The 13596-nt window shown below is 45.8% G+C and overlaps 1 protein-coding gene across 1 annotated transcript; it reads right to left on the reverse strand.

The window, feature by feature from the left end:
- Nucleotides 1–8322: 8322 nt before the first annotated feature.
- On the reverse strand, nucleotides 8323–12741 carry sox4b (SRY-box transcription factor 4b). Its single transcript, XM_011605472.2, has one exon. The coding sequence runs from the start codon at nucleotides 12125–12127 to the stop codon at nucleotides 10901–10903; it is 1227 nt and encodes a 408-aa protein (XP_011603774.1). The 5' UTR covers nucleotides 12128–12741; the 3' UTR covers nucleotides 8323–10900.
- Nucleotides 12742–13596: the final 855 nt, after the last annotated feature.

Genomic DNA, 13596 nt, shown 5'->3' on the forward strand with positions numbered 1-13596 from the left:
GATGTTTCTGTTTCGGTCACAAGTTCATTAACCGAATCTGCACGCTTGTAATCCAATGATATAAGGAGTAAATAGCGACCGGGTTCAGGCGGAAGGGAAGGTAAATCCTGCCGCTTGCCTAGTGAAGACGCACTCTATGCTTTCCCCTCTGCAGCTAATGAGCTGATGCTCTCTCTGCTGGTACTTACTGTACACGCATGACTCATCAGCGCCCACGCGCCGCCGCTGACCTGTATCTGTCCCACCTGACAGTCTGACCCAGAATACCGCTGATCCAGGCACCGACTGGCTGTGACCCAACCTGTTCCGTAACAGCAGCAGAAAGAAATGCTGGATGTTGCATTAGCCTTGAAACCAGGCTGGCGACCAGGGAGGTCGCGTCCCGGTTCCATCCGGGCAGCCTCCGTGTGTTAACAAGGTCACCATCACAGCTATTATCAGTTTCAGTATTGCGCAAACAAGCACACGTCAGTTTCACCCCCTTTTTATACCTTCTGGGGGTTTTATTAGTCAATGTTTTGAACGCCGCCACCATCTCCACGTGTCTGTGCCGCATGGTGAAAATGTGATGCTGCAGGAGCATGTGGGCTGCCATGCAGAAGCAGGGGGCGGGGCCAGTGCCACTGCCCGCTCTCATTGGCTGCCAGTGACATCACTGATAAGCAGACTCTTTCATTCTCTGGAGAATAAACTGGTTTATGGAGCATCTCACAGCTCTTCTCTTTTCATCATTTTACAGTATTTTCATGCTCTGGTCCACTAAAAATAGAGGCTAAATTAATCCAAACTGCAGTGATTTTTAGCACCAAGTTATCAAGAGACCTAAAATAAATTAATCTAACACAAAATGTTAATGTTGTAACTTTGTAAAAACACTCAAAGCCGCAACAGCTGATCAGTCTAACAAAAAAACTGGAGTCACGAATTACATGGAAGAGGTTTTGGGAATGAAATCACCCCCATCATTGTGCACGTGCAACGGCTGGCCTGGCGATCACACGGTGCTGAAGATTGCTCATTTTCACAAAGCACTTTGGACTTGTTAATGTGCCCATGTGTCACGGCAGCAGCAGCACACAGCCAGCTCCAGATTGCCTCTTCCTCTTACCAAAAATCTGTCACTTTGAATGTTTTTAAATATCAAACAAATTGCCTGAAACTCCAACCCGCTCAGACTGAGGCAAATTGTGACCGACACCACGTTTTCAGCATTGATTTGTGTGTTTGCGGTTCGACGTTCTTTAATATTCACTCTTTTCTCCACATATCGACCCAGCTACAGTTTGTTGCCGTGTTTGCCTCGAGGAGGTGGCCGCTCGGGTTTGACCTGAAATGACGTGAGAGCGTTCCACGCGAGGAGCCGCGAAAGCCGACAACATCAGCACAAACCTCACCTTACCCACGCAGCGGGCCGACGAGGATCACGCCTGCAACATTCTGCTACTCCAGTGAATTCTGGCCGAGGACGGCTCCGGCTGAGAGGCGCGCCACACATTTTTATAATCCCCCGAGTGTCTGCGTGAGTTTTAGAATTCCAAGTGTGCTTAGAACGCATCCCGCACGGGGAGGCTGCTGCTGCTGAAGTGGAAATCCTTATGAGATGAGTCTTCACCTCCTCCAAAAGAAAACCACAGTCCCTTAATCCTCTTCTGGATCTTAAGAGCTGCTCGATAGGTGACTCTGTACATCGTCCTTATGATTTTCGCACATTTCTGTTTCCTGAACCTCCCACAGAGGAAAACGCTTTGCTGGATAATCTGGTGTTCAAATCCACCTGAGGACCGACTCTACAAGGAAGAGAAAGAGCAAAAGTGAGGCTAAAACTCCAACTCAGAACTGGCGGTGTCAAAAACATGAATGGTTTTTGAAAAAATAGTAATAATAAGTAACACTTGCGAAAAGTTGGGACTTGTGTGAGTTTGAAATGTGTTGGGAAACGTTTTCAAAAACAAATGTGAGCAAATTTAAACGTAAGGAAATGTAAAGTAAATGTATTTCATCTGCCTATAAAAAAACATTTCTGCCTGTAAATTCTCCTATTTTGAAAAGTTAATGGGGGCTTCTGTACAGTGGAATCTAAGGTATTTTGTGCACAAGTTTTTCTTCCAAACGTATAAAACATATTAATAATATATCAAACGTATATAATATTTTAGACTGACTTGATGATAGAATGGTAGAAAACAAGTGAAAGACTCCTAAACTTGCTGCTATTGTTCACCAGGATATAGTTATATGCATTAAAGACAAAGAAAACAAAACAGCAAAAGGTTCAAACCATTTTTGAGCACTCTGAATCAATTTTGAGCGCCTAAAAAGTTGTTTCCTTGTGGATTTGCGCTCTTTTCTGCTGCTTTCCTTTGTGAACTGAGAACAAAGGAGCCTTTACTGTAACAAAGAGGCGGCTGCGACTTATACCTGTTGCGCTGTTTCCTATCAACTATCGCAACTCTGATTTGTCTCCAATCCCACACACAGTTGCGCGCAGCCTTCAAACGTTGCTCCGATTTCACGCAACAAGTTTAGATCGGTCCCGCAGTTGCGTGGCCGGACTTTACACCTGATTGCATTGTTCTGAATTCCCACACCGCGCAAGCAACTTCGCAAAACTACAAGAAACAGCATCACGAAGCTGCTGCGCCGTTAACAACCACTTCCAAAGCACTTCGTATCTAAAGATGATGGTTTGTCTTTTTTCCATCGTGTGCAAAAGCTCCCTTTATTTGCAAACTTTTGGGAGGCAGTTGCTTTGTCTGGCGCGTCACAACATCTCTAAGGAACAAAAAAAAGAGAGCAAGAAATTAGCAACAATACAAACTCCATCTCACCTGTACTGAAGCTCGCTGATAAGTAATTCCGAGTGTTTTATGGTGGTTTTGTTCTGAAGGTTGCCGAGATGCGTGCCAGAGCATCCCCTCAAGTTCTCCCCTCTAAGCGCCCCGCATCAAACAAAGGAAAAGAGGACCGCTCCTCTCGCTCTCTCTCCTCGCTGCCACTCATTCCCTATGTCTCTCGCCCTCCTCTCTCCTGCTTTGTGCTCAAGTTTGAGCGCTGACGCACCAACTGCGGCAGCAACTTTTGACGGGAAACAAATGTCGAAAACCCGCCACAGGTGCGCGGCAGAAGACGGAGGACCACTCACCTGAGGGCTCGGGGCTCCGGGCGCGTCGCCGTGCGTCGCAGAAAAAGTTTGAAAGGGCACATCCAGCTTTTTTGTTGTGGAGTCCCCCTTTGTCTACACGTGTGATAGATGGATGGGGCTCCTTTTGGCCGCGCCTAGTTCATTTCGCTCTCCAAAGAGTCCCGCCCTCTCCAAGTCAAACTATGCACAAGATTGGGACTGATCACTAGTAAACACGTATGCAAATGTATTTGATGAAGTTTGGTTTTATTTAATTAAATAGCACCAACTTTAAAAAAAATCAATCAATCAATCAATAAATCTGTGCGGATTGATCCGTCATCACGGATTTCAAATCCATTTTCAACGCATTAAATTATTCATTTATTTGGTTACAACCCAAAAAGCATCCAGCAGGAATTCTTCTTTGATGATAAAACTCAACACAGCTGATATTTCTCTATCATTTGTGTCTATTTTATTGAACCATTCTTTTCTACACAACCTGGCAAAAGGGAAAGAAACAAACAAACAACAACAACAAAAGAACTTGTTGGTTGCACCGCTCGGAGACTGCTATTGTGTCTGGACAGCACCAGCAGCAGTGAGAGGAGAACAAAGGAGGAGCCAGGCAGGTCTTGCTGGTTTACAATGGACAGTGGCAGTAAATGTAAATAACGGGGAGGAGCAACACACCATGAGAGGTGGATCAGAGGATCCACCCCAGAGCATGGACCGGATTCTGAGCTTATCTTTAGAGGTTTATATTCAACAGAACCAACTATGAGTCTGGTACACTGCCGATGCAGAATTTCCTGTTGCCACGGGAGCGTAAACATCTGGTGAACTAGTTTCATGCAATCTCAGTTTTGTTTGTTTGTTTTTTAACTTTAAAAGTTGCAAAACATTTTGGTTATCTGCTGGAGGAGGAGGAGGAGGAATGGGGCGTGTGTGTGTGTGTGTGTGTGTGTGTGTGTGTGTGTGTGTGTGTGTTGGGGAGGGGGGGGTATTAGACCACACAGGCAGATGAGCAGGTTCAGGGTCGTAAACGTGTTTGCCCTCAGCGGTCGTCTATGTCTCTGCCACGACTGTAAAGCTGTCATCGTGCCCCAGAGACACAGATTAACAAACAAGCCTGTCATAGCCGCAATGCTAGCAGCCAATTAGCTTCTGCAGGAGGCAGTAGATAGTGTCTGACAGTGTCTGACAGACAAAGGTGAAGCACCCTGACCGGACCCCTGAAGACATCGCAGACAAACCAACAGGAACACTTCCGATTCAGCCTATGACTATTTTATGATTGCTTGTGGTGCACGTGTTGGACAGTGTGCCACGTGGCCTGTGGTTCTGTGAATGCAAGTGCAGCTGATGTTCTGTCCTCACACACGTGCAGGCAAATTTCCTTAAGGAGTCAATAAAACCTGCTGTATCACATCCTCAGATAGGAGTAGAAGCGTACCAACAAGCATTGTGGCTGAAAAGCAGACCTGGACGCAGTGCTGTGAGCTGGAAAATCCGAATAAGTCACCTTATTCCCAACAAGCTGAGCAGAAAGCAGCTACTAAAAGAAACAGGCAGGCACGAGGATACAGACGCACCTCTCTGACCCCCCTCTGAGGCGGCCCTTAGCCTCCCCGCTGCGAGCTTCCTGGGCCACATGGCTCCAGCAGGCAACCTGCTTGGCTGCCTGCACGTCCCCCACTGCGGAGTCAGCTGAGCTGGGCATGAGGCTGCACATCCAACAGGCTCCACACAGTCTGGAGGAGGGAGAGAGGGGGCGAATTACCACCATGCGTATCGCTGCTCTCAGGAATATCAACGTGTTATTAATGGGATTTAAAAGAGGGATGAAACGATGTACATTCAGATGCTTGCTAAGGGTTGTTGGTGAATCCGGCATTGATCGCATCAATGGTGAGGGGCGTGCGGGGGAGTCTGGGGGTGGAGGTGAACTCTCAAAGGAGAACACAGGCGTTGGTCTGTCTTTATGTGGCTACAGGGCAAAGCTAATAAACATAGTAAAGTAACAGGACAACGTTACATCCGCTGCTCGTTTTGGGGTGGTGCTGCTGAAACAAGCGTTGACCAGGACGAACGAGGAAGAACAAACTCCTGCCCACTAATTGGTCAGGACTGAAAATGGTAATCGATCCCCTTCAACCGCCTCCTCTGACCATATAAGGGCCTGCACACCCGCCCTGCACCACGTCCACCCATAAGAGCTTTTACCACCTTTTTCTAGCTATTTCCGATTTGTGATGTTTCAGTCCTGTGGCACTTCTTCTCTTTGGTTCACTTCCTTTCTTCAGTTCTGTGGGCAGTCAGTTTGCTTTCAAACTGTAAAGAACTGCACCTGGGGTCATTTCCAACTGAAATAAGATCCACAATTTCGGGCTGACCTGAGTTGAGATGTGCTTTCACACCTGCTCAAACAAAGGGAACAAAGGAGGAAACCAACCCTGGTCCGTTTAAAGCAGACCAAGCAGCCCTGGTATGAACGCTCCATTAAAGCTCTCAGCATTGTGAAAGAGGATCAACGAGGTAATCAATGATAAGACATAAAATGGCTCCAGACAGTGAAAACACTTGCCTTACAACATTCCCCTGGAAGTGTGTTTGTGCTCCAAACACCATGACATCTGTTTCCGGGCACTTGTAACCAGTATGGAGCAAATTGCTTCATATGTGGTCAAACTGGTTGGGGAACATGTTGCTGCCACTATCATCTCATTACTGTCAAAAAGCCTCCTCACAGAAAGGATAATGAGTAATCTCAAACAGGAAAATAATTGCTGGACTTTTGCAGATAAAGATACTAACTAACAGCCACAGTAGCATTAGCTACATACCAAAGATGTATGTATGTTGTTGTACATCTTACACGATCATATATTGCATTTGGGGTGGGGGGGGACTTTATTTATGCTGTTTCTGCAGGTCTGTGATATTAGCATTACCATCCATGTCTGTCCAGCACCACGGTGTTGTACAAAGAGCTCGGTCACATGGTGTAATAAAAACCACTTAAAGCTCAATGTAAACAGAATCAAAGCACTTGAAATCAATAAGATTGAAAACATTGATTGTTCACACAATCCCAGTAGCGCCGATCTATAAGATTAGCACAGCTAATGCAAAAATTGAATTAAAATTACAATCATGGGTTCTTGGTTGGTAACTAAAAATTGGTTTACCGAGTCGGTGCACAACCTTGACCTTTGACACCTGACCATAAAGAAATTGAATCAGCTCATCCAGGAGGGTGGTGAAAATCCGTGAAGGTGCTTATAAGGTCCTGCATTCGCTCCCAGGATTACTTTTAGGCGATGAAACGTGGAGCTTAAGGAAATTTAATAACCTCTGGTGTTTATGAATCGAACGTGACTAACAATTATGCGGCAAAATAATGCTGAAATATTCTTTCAAGGAAATGGCTTTATTTTCATTAGGGTGCAGTTTTAAAGGACGCCCCACTGATAAACAGCATGTTCTCCAACATCTCTGATCTCCATGCAGCATTTGTAATAAAGACATTTCTGCAGAAATGTGAAGCCAACGAAGCATCGTCTGACAGTCCTGCGGGGGTGCCCGTGTCATGGGCTTTAATATATGCATAGTACTTCCACCACACGCACACATGTGCACGTGCACACACATACATACACGGACGTGTGCATGGCATACTCAGGCAGACACGCGTGTCAGCTATGCTGGAGGGCCCTTAGCTGACTGCTGTTAAATCAGCCCTTCCCCCCACAGAAAGGGGCTTGTCTGGGAGAGGGGGAAGGGAAATCATGACCGTCTGAACAGCAGACAGCCAGCGTAGAGCAATCACAGCAGGCTGGGAGAGGCTGGAACAGGCTGAAAAGAAATGTCTCCAAAAGAGGCTCACCTCATGTGAACCCCAGCAAAATGTTGGTTTTCCAGGGAACGCCGTTTCTGGTTGGCCCGACTCCCCGTTGGGCCAATTAAGGTGGCCCGATTACATTTGTAGCTCATATCAATGATGTAAGAGTTCAGCTTTTATACTGCAGGAACATATTTGAGGTAATTATACAAACCTTTGCAGGCACTGTAATTGGCTGCTGAAGGAGCGCATGGATGGTGAATTGGTGTTGTTGATAATGGGATGGTTGTAAAGCTGCTCACCTCCATGTCTTCCTACTTTAGGTGAATAGTCACAGTACCAAGGTGTTAATGGAGCCCCCAAACCTCTTTCAAACATCATCTGTTCATCACTGGTTATGCTTCAATTGTTTTTTTCGCCTTCCTTTGAGTGTAGAGTGTCAGTCAAAGGGGGTGATGTTACAAAGGCTGGAGGGGGGTGCATATTGATTTCCTCAGCAGATGTTCTCTGAGTTCACACCTTTTAATAGTGGGTGGCGAAACCATCTGTCCATGTGTCCACGCTTACACAACATGATGCTTCACTCAGTGTAAAGATGTGGAAAAGTGAAAATTGGGGTGTTGCCACTGTGGTAGTTCCTGGTAAATACTGAGAAGCAGGAACTTTAAAGGTACTTTTCTTCTCACTTGGCCCTCTCAATGGTCTTCTGAGACCTTCTGCTCATAGGGGAGGTGCCAGAACTCCTTCAGAGCACTGCTGAGGGACCCCTTGAACAAGGCACCAAACCCACATATGGCCCTGCAATGGATTGGTGATTCCTCCATGGGCGTACCCTGCCTATATGTGTAGCCTCCCCATGACCCCGAAAGGGAAAAAGTGGTTAAGAAGACAAAGTGTTTAACCATCAAGCGTTTCAAAGACCAGTTTTGATGTAATGAAATAGTCTTCCAACACCAGTTTTAATGTAAACGCATTACAAGCATGTCAGATAGGCCTCAAATAATCTAATTAACAGAAAAGAAATTGCAACATATTGGCGCTACAATGCAGCCGTGAGCTCTTAAACTGGTTCACAGCATTAGGATAATAAGAGGAAGTTACTTTTGCCAATTATTACATTTTAAAATAGCCAGTAAGGGTGTATGTAAGGGTGTATTCTCACATGAAGTGATACAGTCATGTGAGAAGTTTAGATAATATGTTCATTCATTTGATCATGTAATACTCACTTTTTTGTATCCATTTGTGGATAAGCTATGGTTGAAAATATGAGATGCTAATCGACCCACAGCTGATGTTATCAGGTCACATTTAAAGAGCTGAAGTTTCATATTCAAATAAATGAGTTGCAGAGTTTCAGTTCCAGCTGATATTTATTTCCTTCCTTGAAAAAGTTCTGTACACAAGTTTATATCAACAATCTGACAGGCAGTAAATGGACACAAGTTAGCTGGCATGAGACATCCCCCCATTTCTCTGAGTCTTCAAAAGAAGGGTGGTTTCTTTGTTTATGGCATGATTAGAGACAATAAATGATAATTCTACACAGCATATTGCACAGGATGGATGAAAAATAAAGTCAATATATTTAAAAATGCTTTCATATATATATAAAAAGGAGTCCTGAACTGACCATCTTAAATGTAAGTAAGGATGTGTAAAAGATAGCAGTTCCAGACAGTGCCTGTCCTCGATAGCAACAACATACATAAACACACAATCTTTTTGCTTTATGATACAGTCAAATATACAAAAGATCGAGTTCACGGTTTCATCATTTTTCCTCATTTTTTTCTTTTTTTTCTGAAAAACACAACAGCTAATAACCTGAATCTGAAATACAAATGCTAGTCACCATGCCATAAAGATACTAAAACAATTATTAGCTAATAGTTAGCCGACAAGTAGAAAAGATTATATATTCAAATACAATGAGAAACGCAGTACAAGTAGGTGTTGCGGAACTCAAGTCGCACATTTGAATATGTTTGATGTCATCATCCTTGTTGCTTGCTTGCTGTGTTGATAGGCGGTTCAATCCAGTGGTTGATTGGCAAGTTTGACATCACTCATTGAAAAAAATTGTGAAATCAGTCCAATTTAAAGCTACAATCTCCACATGTGTTGTCAGAGGCAAGTAGTTTGACCAGAAGTAGAAAAATTAAAATCAAATAAAAAAAAAAAAAAAAACTGGGTGCTTAAAACAATAATCCTCGTGGTCCACAGGAGTAGTCTCAAGAAATAATGCATTCCTGTGTCTTTAAGGAGCCTGCAGACTGGCACTGTAAACGTAGAAGGTAGGCTGATACAAAGACCGGTGCTGCTTTCAAGTGCTGTCGGGAAATCGCAAAACACCTAGCCACGCGCCTGTGCTGACAACGGTTGATGCTAAGGAATGAAACATCAATAAAGCCTTGTCAGCGTTTGCTGGTTAACGCCAGAAATCGAATTAGTGAATTTAAACTACGGTGAGTTCCTTAAGAAAAATCACACAGGCACCACAGTGATCCGTTTGCTGTTCTTTAAACCCAGAGTAGGTTTAAGTACGACTCCGCAGGAGCACTTGAAGGCAGCATGAAAACCAGTCTGCCGGGCAACTAAGAATTAGGAAACCCAACACAGCTGAAGGCTACACACGCCGATTGGTGATCCCCGATTTTCTATATAGATTTGTACAAAAATACACTGAGAAAATAATCAAACTGTTTCCTCTCTTTTAAGTGTCCAAAAGTGTGTACATTTAAATATAAAACGAAATCAAAAGTTGCGCGTTTTTTTTTTAACTCTAGCCCTTCGCCTGAGAAGGAAATGTGACAGACAGACAGACAGACGACCATGTAAAAAAGGACTAGAAAGAAATTAAAAAAACAAAACCATCGAGATAAAAATGCTTGGCCCAGTATATAAATACAACATCCCATATAAAATGGCATCTGGAGACATGTACAAAACAAAGCTCAAATGGTGAAAAAACAACAGTTCGGTGAGGATTTCTCTATAGCTATCATCTGAAATTAAAGAATTTTGGTCCTGAAGAGAAAGAGAACGCGTGTATAAAGTTCAGCACAGATTTGAAGTTGCGTCTGAATCCTGAAGTCGGAACAATTAAACAGCTGGTGATTATTTCCGTGTCCTTTTTTTCTGCAGAGAAGAACCAAAAGCGAGCGCCACCTACCCATTTAAATAACCCTAATACTAGTTTTTAAACTGCTCGACAGTCTCACAGAAAGTTTCAGCACAAGATAGGAACAAAGTAGGCTATCATGCTTAACATGTTTTTTGTGGGGTTTTTTTGTTTGTTTTGTTTTTTTTTGCGTTTGAGAAAAAAAATATTCGGCTGTTTAAAAAAACATCAACCCACCTGCTGCATTTTTTATTATTAAAAATCCCTCTTTGTGACACACCACAACAATAATGTCGCACGGCAGTCCTGTTTTTGTACCTTTTTAAAGTGGTGAAGTTCACTTGGCGGTTGGCTAAAAAGTCGAGAAATGTCCCTTTTTCTTTAAAGAAACGTTGATTGCGTGAACGGCGGACCGCGTAGCGTGCAAAATTAATCACAGTTAAGTTGTTAAATTCTGGGGAGCTCAAAAAACACAATGTTCGAGACTGAGCGTCTCTCCAGTCTCCATTTTCTCCCCCCTCTCTCTCTCTCCTGCACTCCGCTTCTGTGAGCGCACCAAGCCCCCCTTCAGTCCAGGCATCCAAAGAAAAGTACCAGAAAAGGCGAGTCGGTCGCCTCAAAGTTGGGCTTTCCAAGGATGTGCGATTCCTGTCAGTCAGGGCGAGAAGGGACGGGCAGGTTTTAGACTACAAGTCTGGATAAACAAACTATTACGCGCACTAACCAGGACCTCCTGGTCGTGTTTGCGCTCATGTTTTTGCTCGCAGACACCTGTCGTTGGCTTCATTCCCCCTCTGTTATGCCTCGCTCAGTATGTGAACACCAGGTTAGAGATGGTGGACTCCAGCCAGTCCCCGGAAATCATCTCGCTGACCTCTGGCGTGCAGTAGTCTGGGAACTCAAAGTGAGAGCCCCCGGAGCCGGACTCAAAGTTCAAATCTAAGTCTCTATCCAGCACCGACGAGCCGAAGCTCCCCAGCGACATGCTGTCAAAGCTGGGGCTCGGGTTAATGTCCTCGAACTCCTCGTCCTCCGAGGAAGAGGACGACGAGTGGGACGAGGCGGAGGAGTGGGAGCCGGAGGGAGTCGGGGAAGAAGCGCGCCGGCTGCTGTATGTGTGCCCGCCTTGGCGCACGGAGGAGCCGCCCTGGCTGCCGCTGCTGCCGGGAGACTCCGCTCCGTCCTCCCTGCCGCTCCCCGCGTCCTCGTACAGGCTGAGCGGGTCGCTGGAGTCCGCCGAGCTGCTGAGCGTCGGGCTGGCCGGGACCACCACGGAGGACGCGGGGCTGACGCTTAGGTTGGCCGCGCTGCTCCCGTAGACGTACATCCGTTTGGGCTTCTTGCCATCCGGGATCTGCTTGGCCGCCGAAGAGACCGATTTCGACTTGTAGAGGGAGTTGTGGTGCTCTGACTGGTGCTCAGAGGCAAACGGTGATGCTTTGGTACTGCTGCTGCTCCCAAAAAGTGATTTGTGGGGTTTGCTGCTGCTGGGTGATTTGGGTCCATTCTTCCTCGAAGACGAAGACGTCTTAGTGCTGGTGTTGATAGAGCTACTGTGGAGTTTCTCCCCCTTCTCCCCGCTGCTGCCAGGCTTGGAAGCGCTTGATTTTACCTTCTTCCTCGGCCGGTACTTGTAGTCGGGATAGTCCGCCATGTGCTTGAGCCTGAGCCGCTCCGCCTCCTTGATGAAGGGGATCTTGTCACTGTCTCTGAGCAGCTTCCACCGCTTGCCCAGCCTCTTGGAGATCTCAGCGTTGTGCATGTCCGGAGACTGCTCCATGATCTTTCTCCTCTCGATCTGTGACCACACCATGAAGGCGTTCATGGGTCTCTTGATGTGGCCACTGGGAGTCTTACACCACGCCGGGTCCTCCGCCAGCTTGTCCCCGGCGGTCGAGGAAGCTGTGGAGCCCGGCGAAAGAGGCGAGGCAGCCGGGTCCAAGTCCATGCACGTCCCGGAGTCGGAGCTGGAATCCACGGCGAAAAAGGACAGCGCCTCGGCGGTGCTCTCTGTGTGGCTCGTTTTCTGCACCATGCTGCCCGCTTTACGCACGCAGAGGGAGAGCGGTGTGCTTGCTCGTTCTCCCCCTCTCTCCTCTGTCCTGTGAGTCACTTTAAAGCACACTCAGCTCTTTTTCCTCCTCTTCACAGCCGGAGCTGAGAGAAAACAAAAATAAAACCGCAGAAAATAATTCACTCCTGAGATGTGAAACAAACTCTGGGTAACAGTTCAGTCCAGTGTGGCCCCAAGACGGAGTCAAGAAAATATAAAATCTCCAGTTTCTGTAGTTGTGAATGAAGCTCACTCTCCACTCAGCAGCCGGTTATCTGCCTCTCTCTGTCTCTTCCTTGTGCGTTATAAAATCGATTCAGCCGGATGGTGACGGAACATAGTCTGTGCGGCTGCAGAGTGCAGACTGGGTGCCAGACTGTGCTCTAGTGTATAAGGGAAGTGCTTTTCTCTGCATCGGCTCTGTTCCCCGCTTCTACAGTCAAAAATCGTGCATGCTGGGGAGTTTAAAAAAATGTTGAGTTTTTTTCTTTCCTTAAAAAAAAGCCCAGTGGCGAGTTAACACTGTCCGTCTTCCTCCTGCAAACCTGCAGTCGAGTTTCAAGCAGCCCTCCTGTCCCGGCCCCCCTTGCTTGCATTTATCCCTTCTCGAGATACAACGGCGATAAAAATCCACCAATGGGAGGCTGTCGCTACCCTGCTTCTGCGCGAGGTTCACGCCCACCTGGGCGCCGATTGGCTGAAAATGAAATCTAATAATAATCAGCGCGTGCAATGAGGAGCCTCGTGTCTGACCTCATTCCAGAATACAACAAGAAATTTCATTTAAAAAAAAAAAAGACACACTGGTTTATGTTGTGAGACCCCCCTTTTCCTCCTCTCTCACCACCAGCCCATGTGTGTACCATTACCATTAACATCTATATGGGAATCTGCCTGTACTTTACATTATGGAAACTTTAACACAGCACAGGTTTTCTTTTCTTTTTTTTAACCAGAGTAGTCCGGGCAACGGCGAATTAAAGAAACACTCCATGTAACATTAACCTCCTTTTCTGCCCTCTATTACAGACTGTTGCTGTTATAAAACTGTTATATCGAATATGAATAATCTGGAACAGAAGCAACAGCATGCACCAGTTATTATCTAATGTTTACTATGGTGATGCGATGAATTTGAAACACGCTTCAGCGGTTATTTCTTATCGTTATTATCTTCTTAAATGTGACATAAATGGTGATAAAACTCTAATAAAACGCCAGGTGGGCGCTGTTTAATTGTTGTTGGTTTTTATTTCCCCTGTTGACCTTCTTTTTTAAAGACGAGGTTCAACAGTTGAGCTTGTTTTCGGTGCGCTGCGCAAACAGAAGCGCCTGTTGGACACGCTGCGATCATCATGTTGAACTGTTGTGAGCAGACACTAAATCGAGGTTTATCTTCTCGCCTCAACCCTCCCTTCTCCCTCTCTCCCTCCCTCCCACCACCTCCTTCC

This window comes from Takifugu rubripes, chromosome 7, assembly GCF_901000725.2.
Source record: "Takifugu rubripes chromosome 7, fTakRub1.2, whole genome shotgun sequence".
Taxonomy (NCBI): domain Eukaryota; kingdom Metazoa; phylum Chordata; class Actinopteri; order Tetraodontiformes; family Tetraodontidae; genus Takifugu; species Takifugu rubripes.

Bases quoted from the DNA above. Each gene is read 5' to 3' on its own strand.
- sox4b (XM_011605472.2), bottom strand. From the start codon at position 12,127: ATGGTGCAGAAAACGAGCCACACAGAGAGCACCGCCGAGGCGCTGTCC.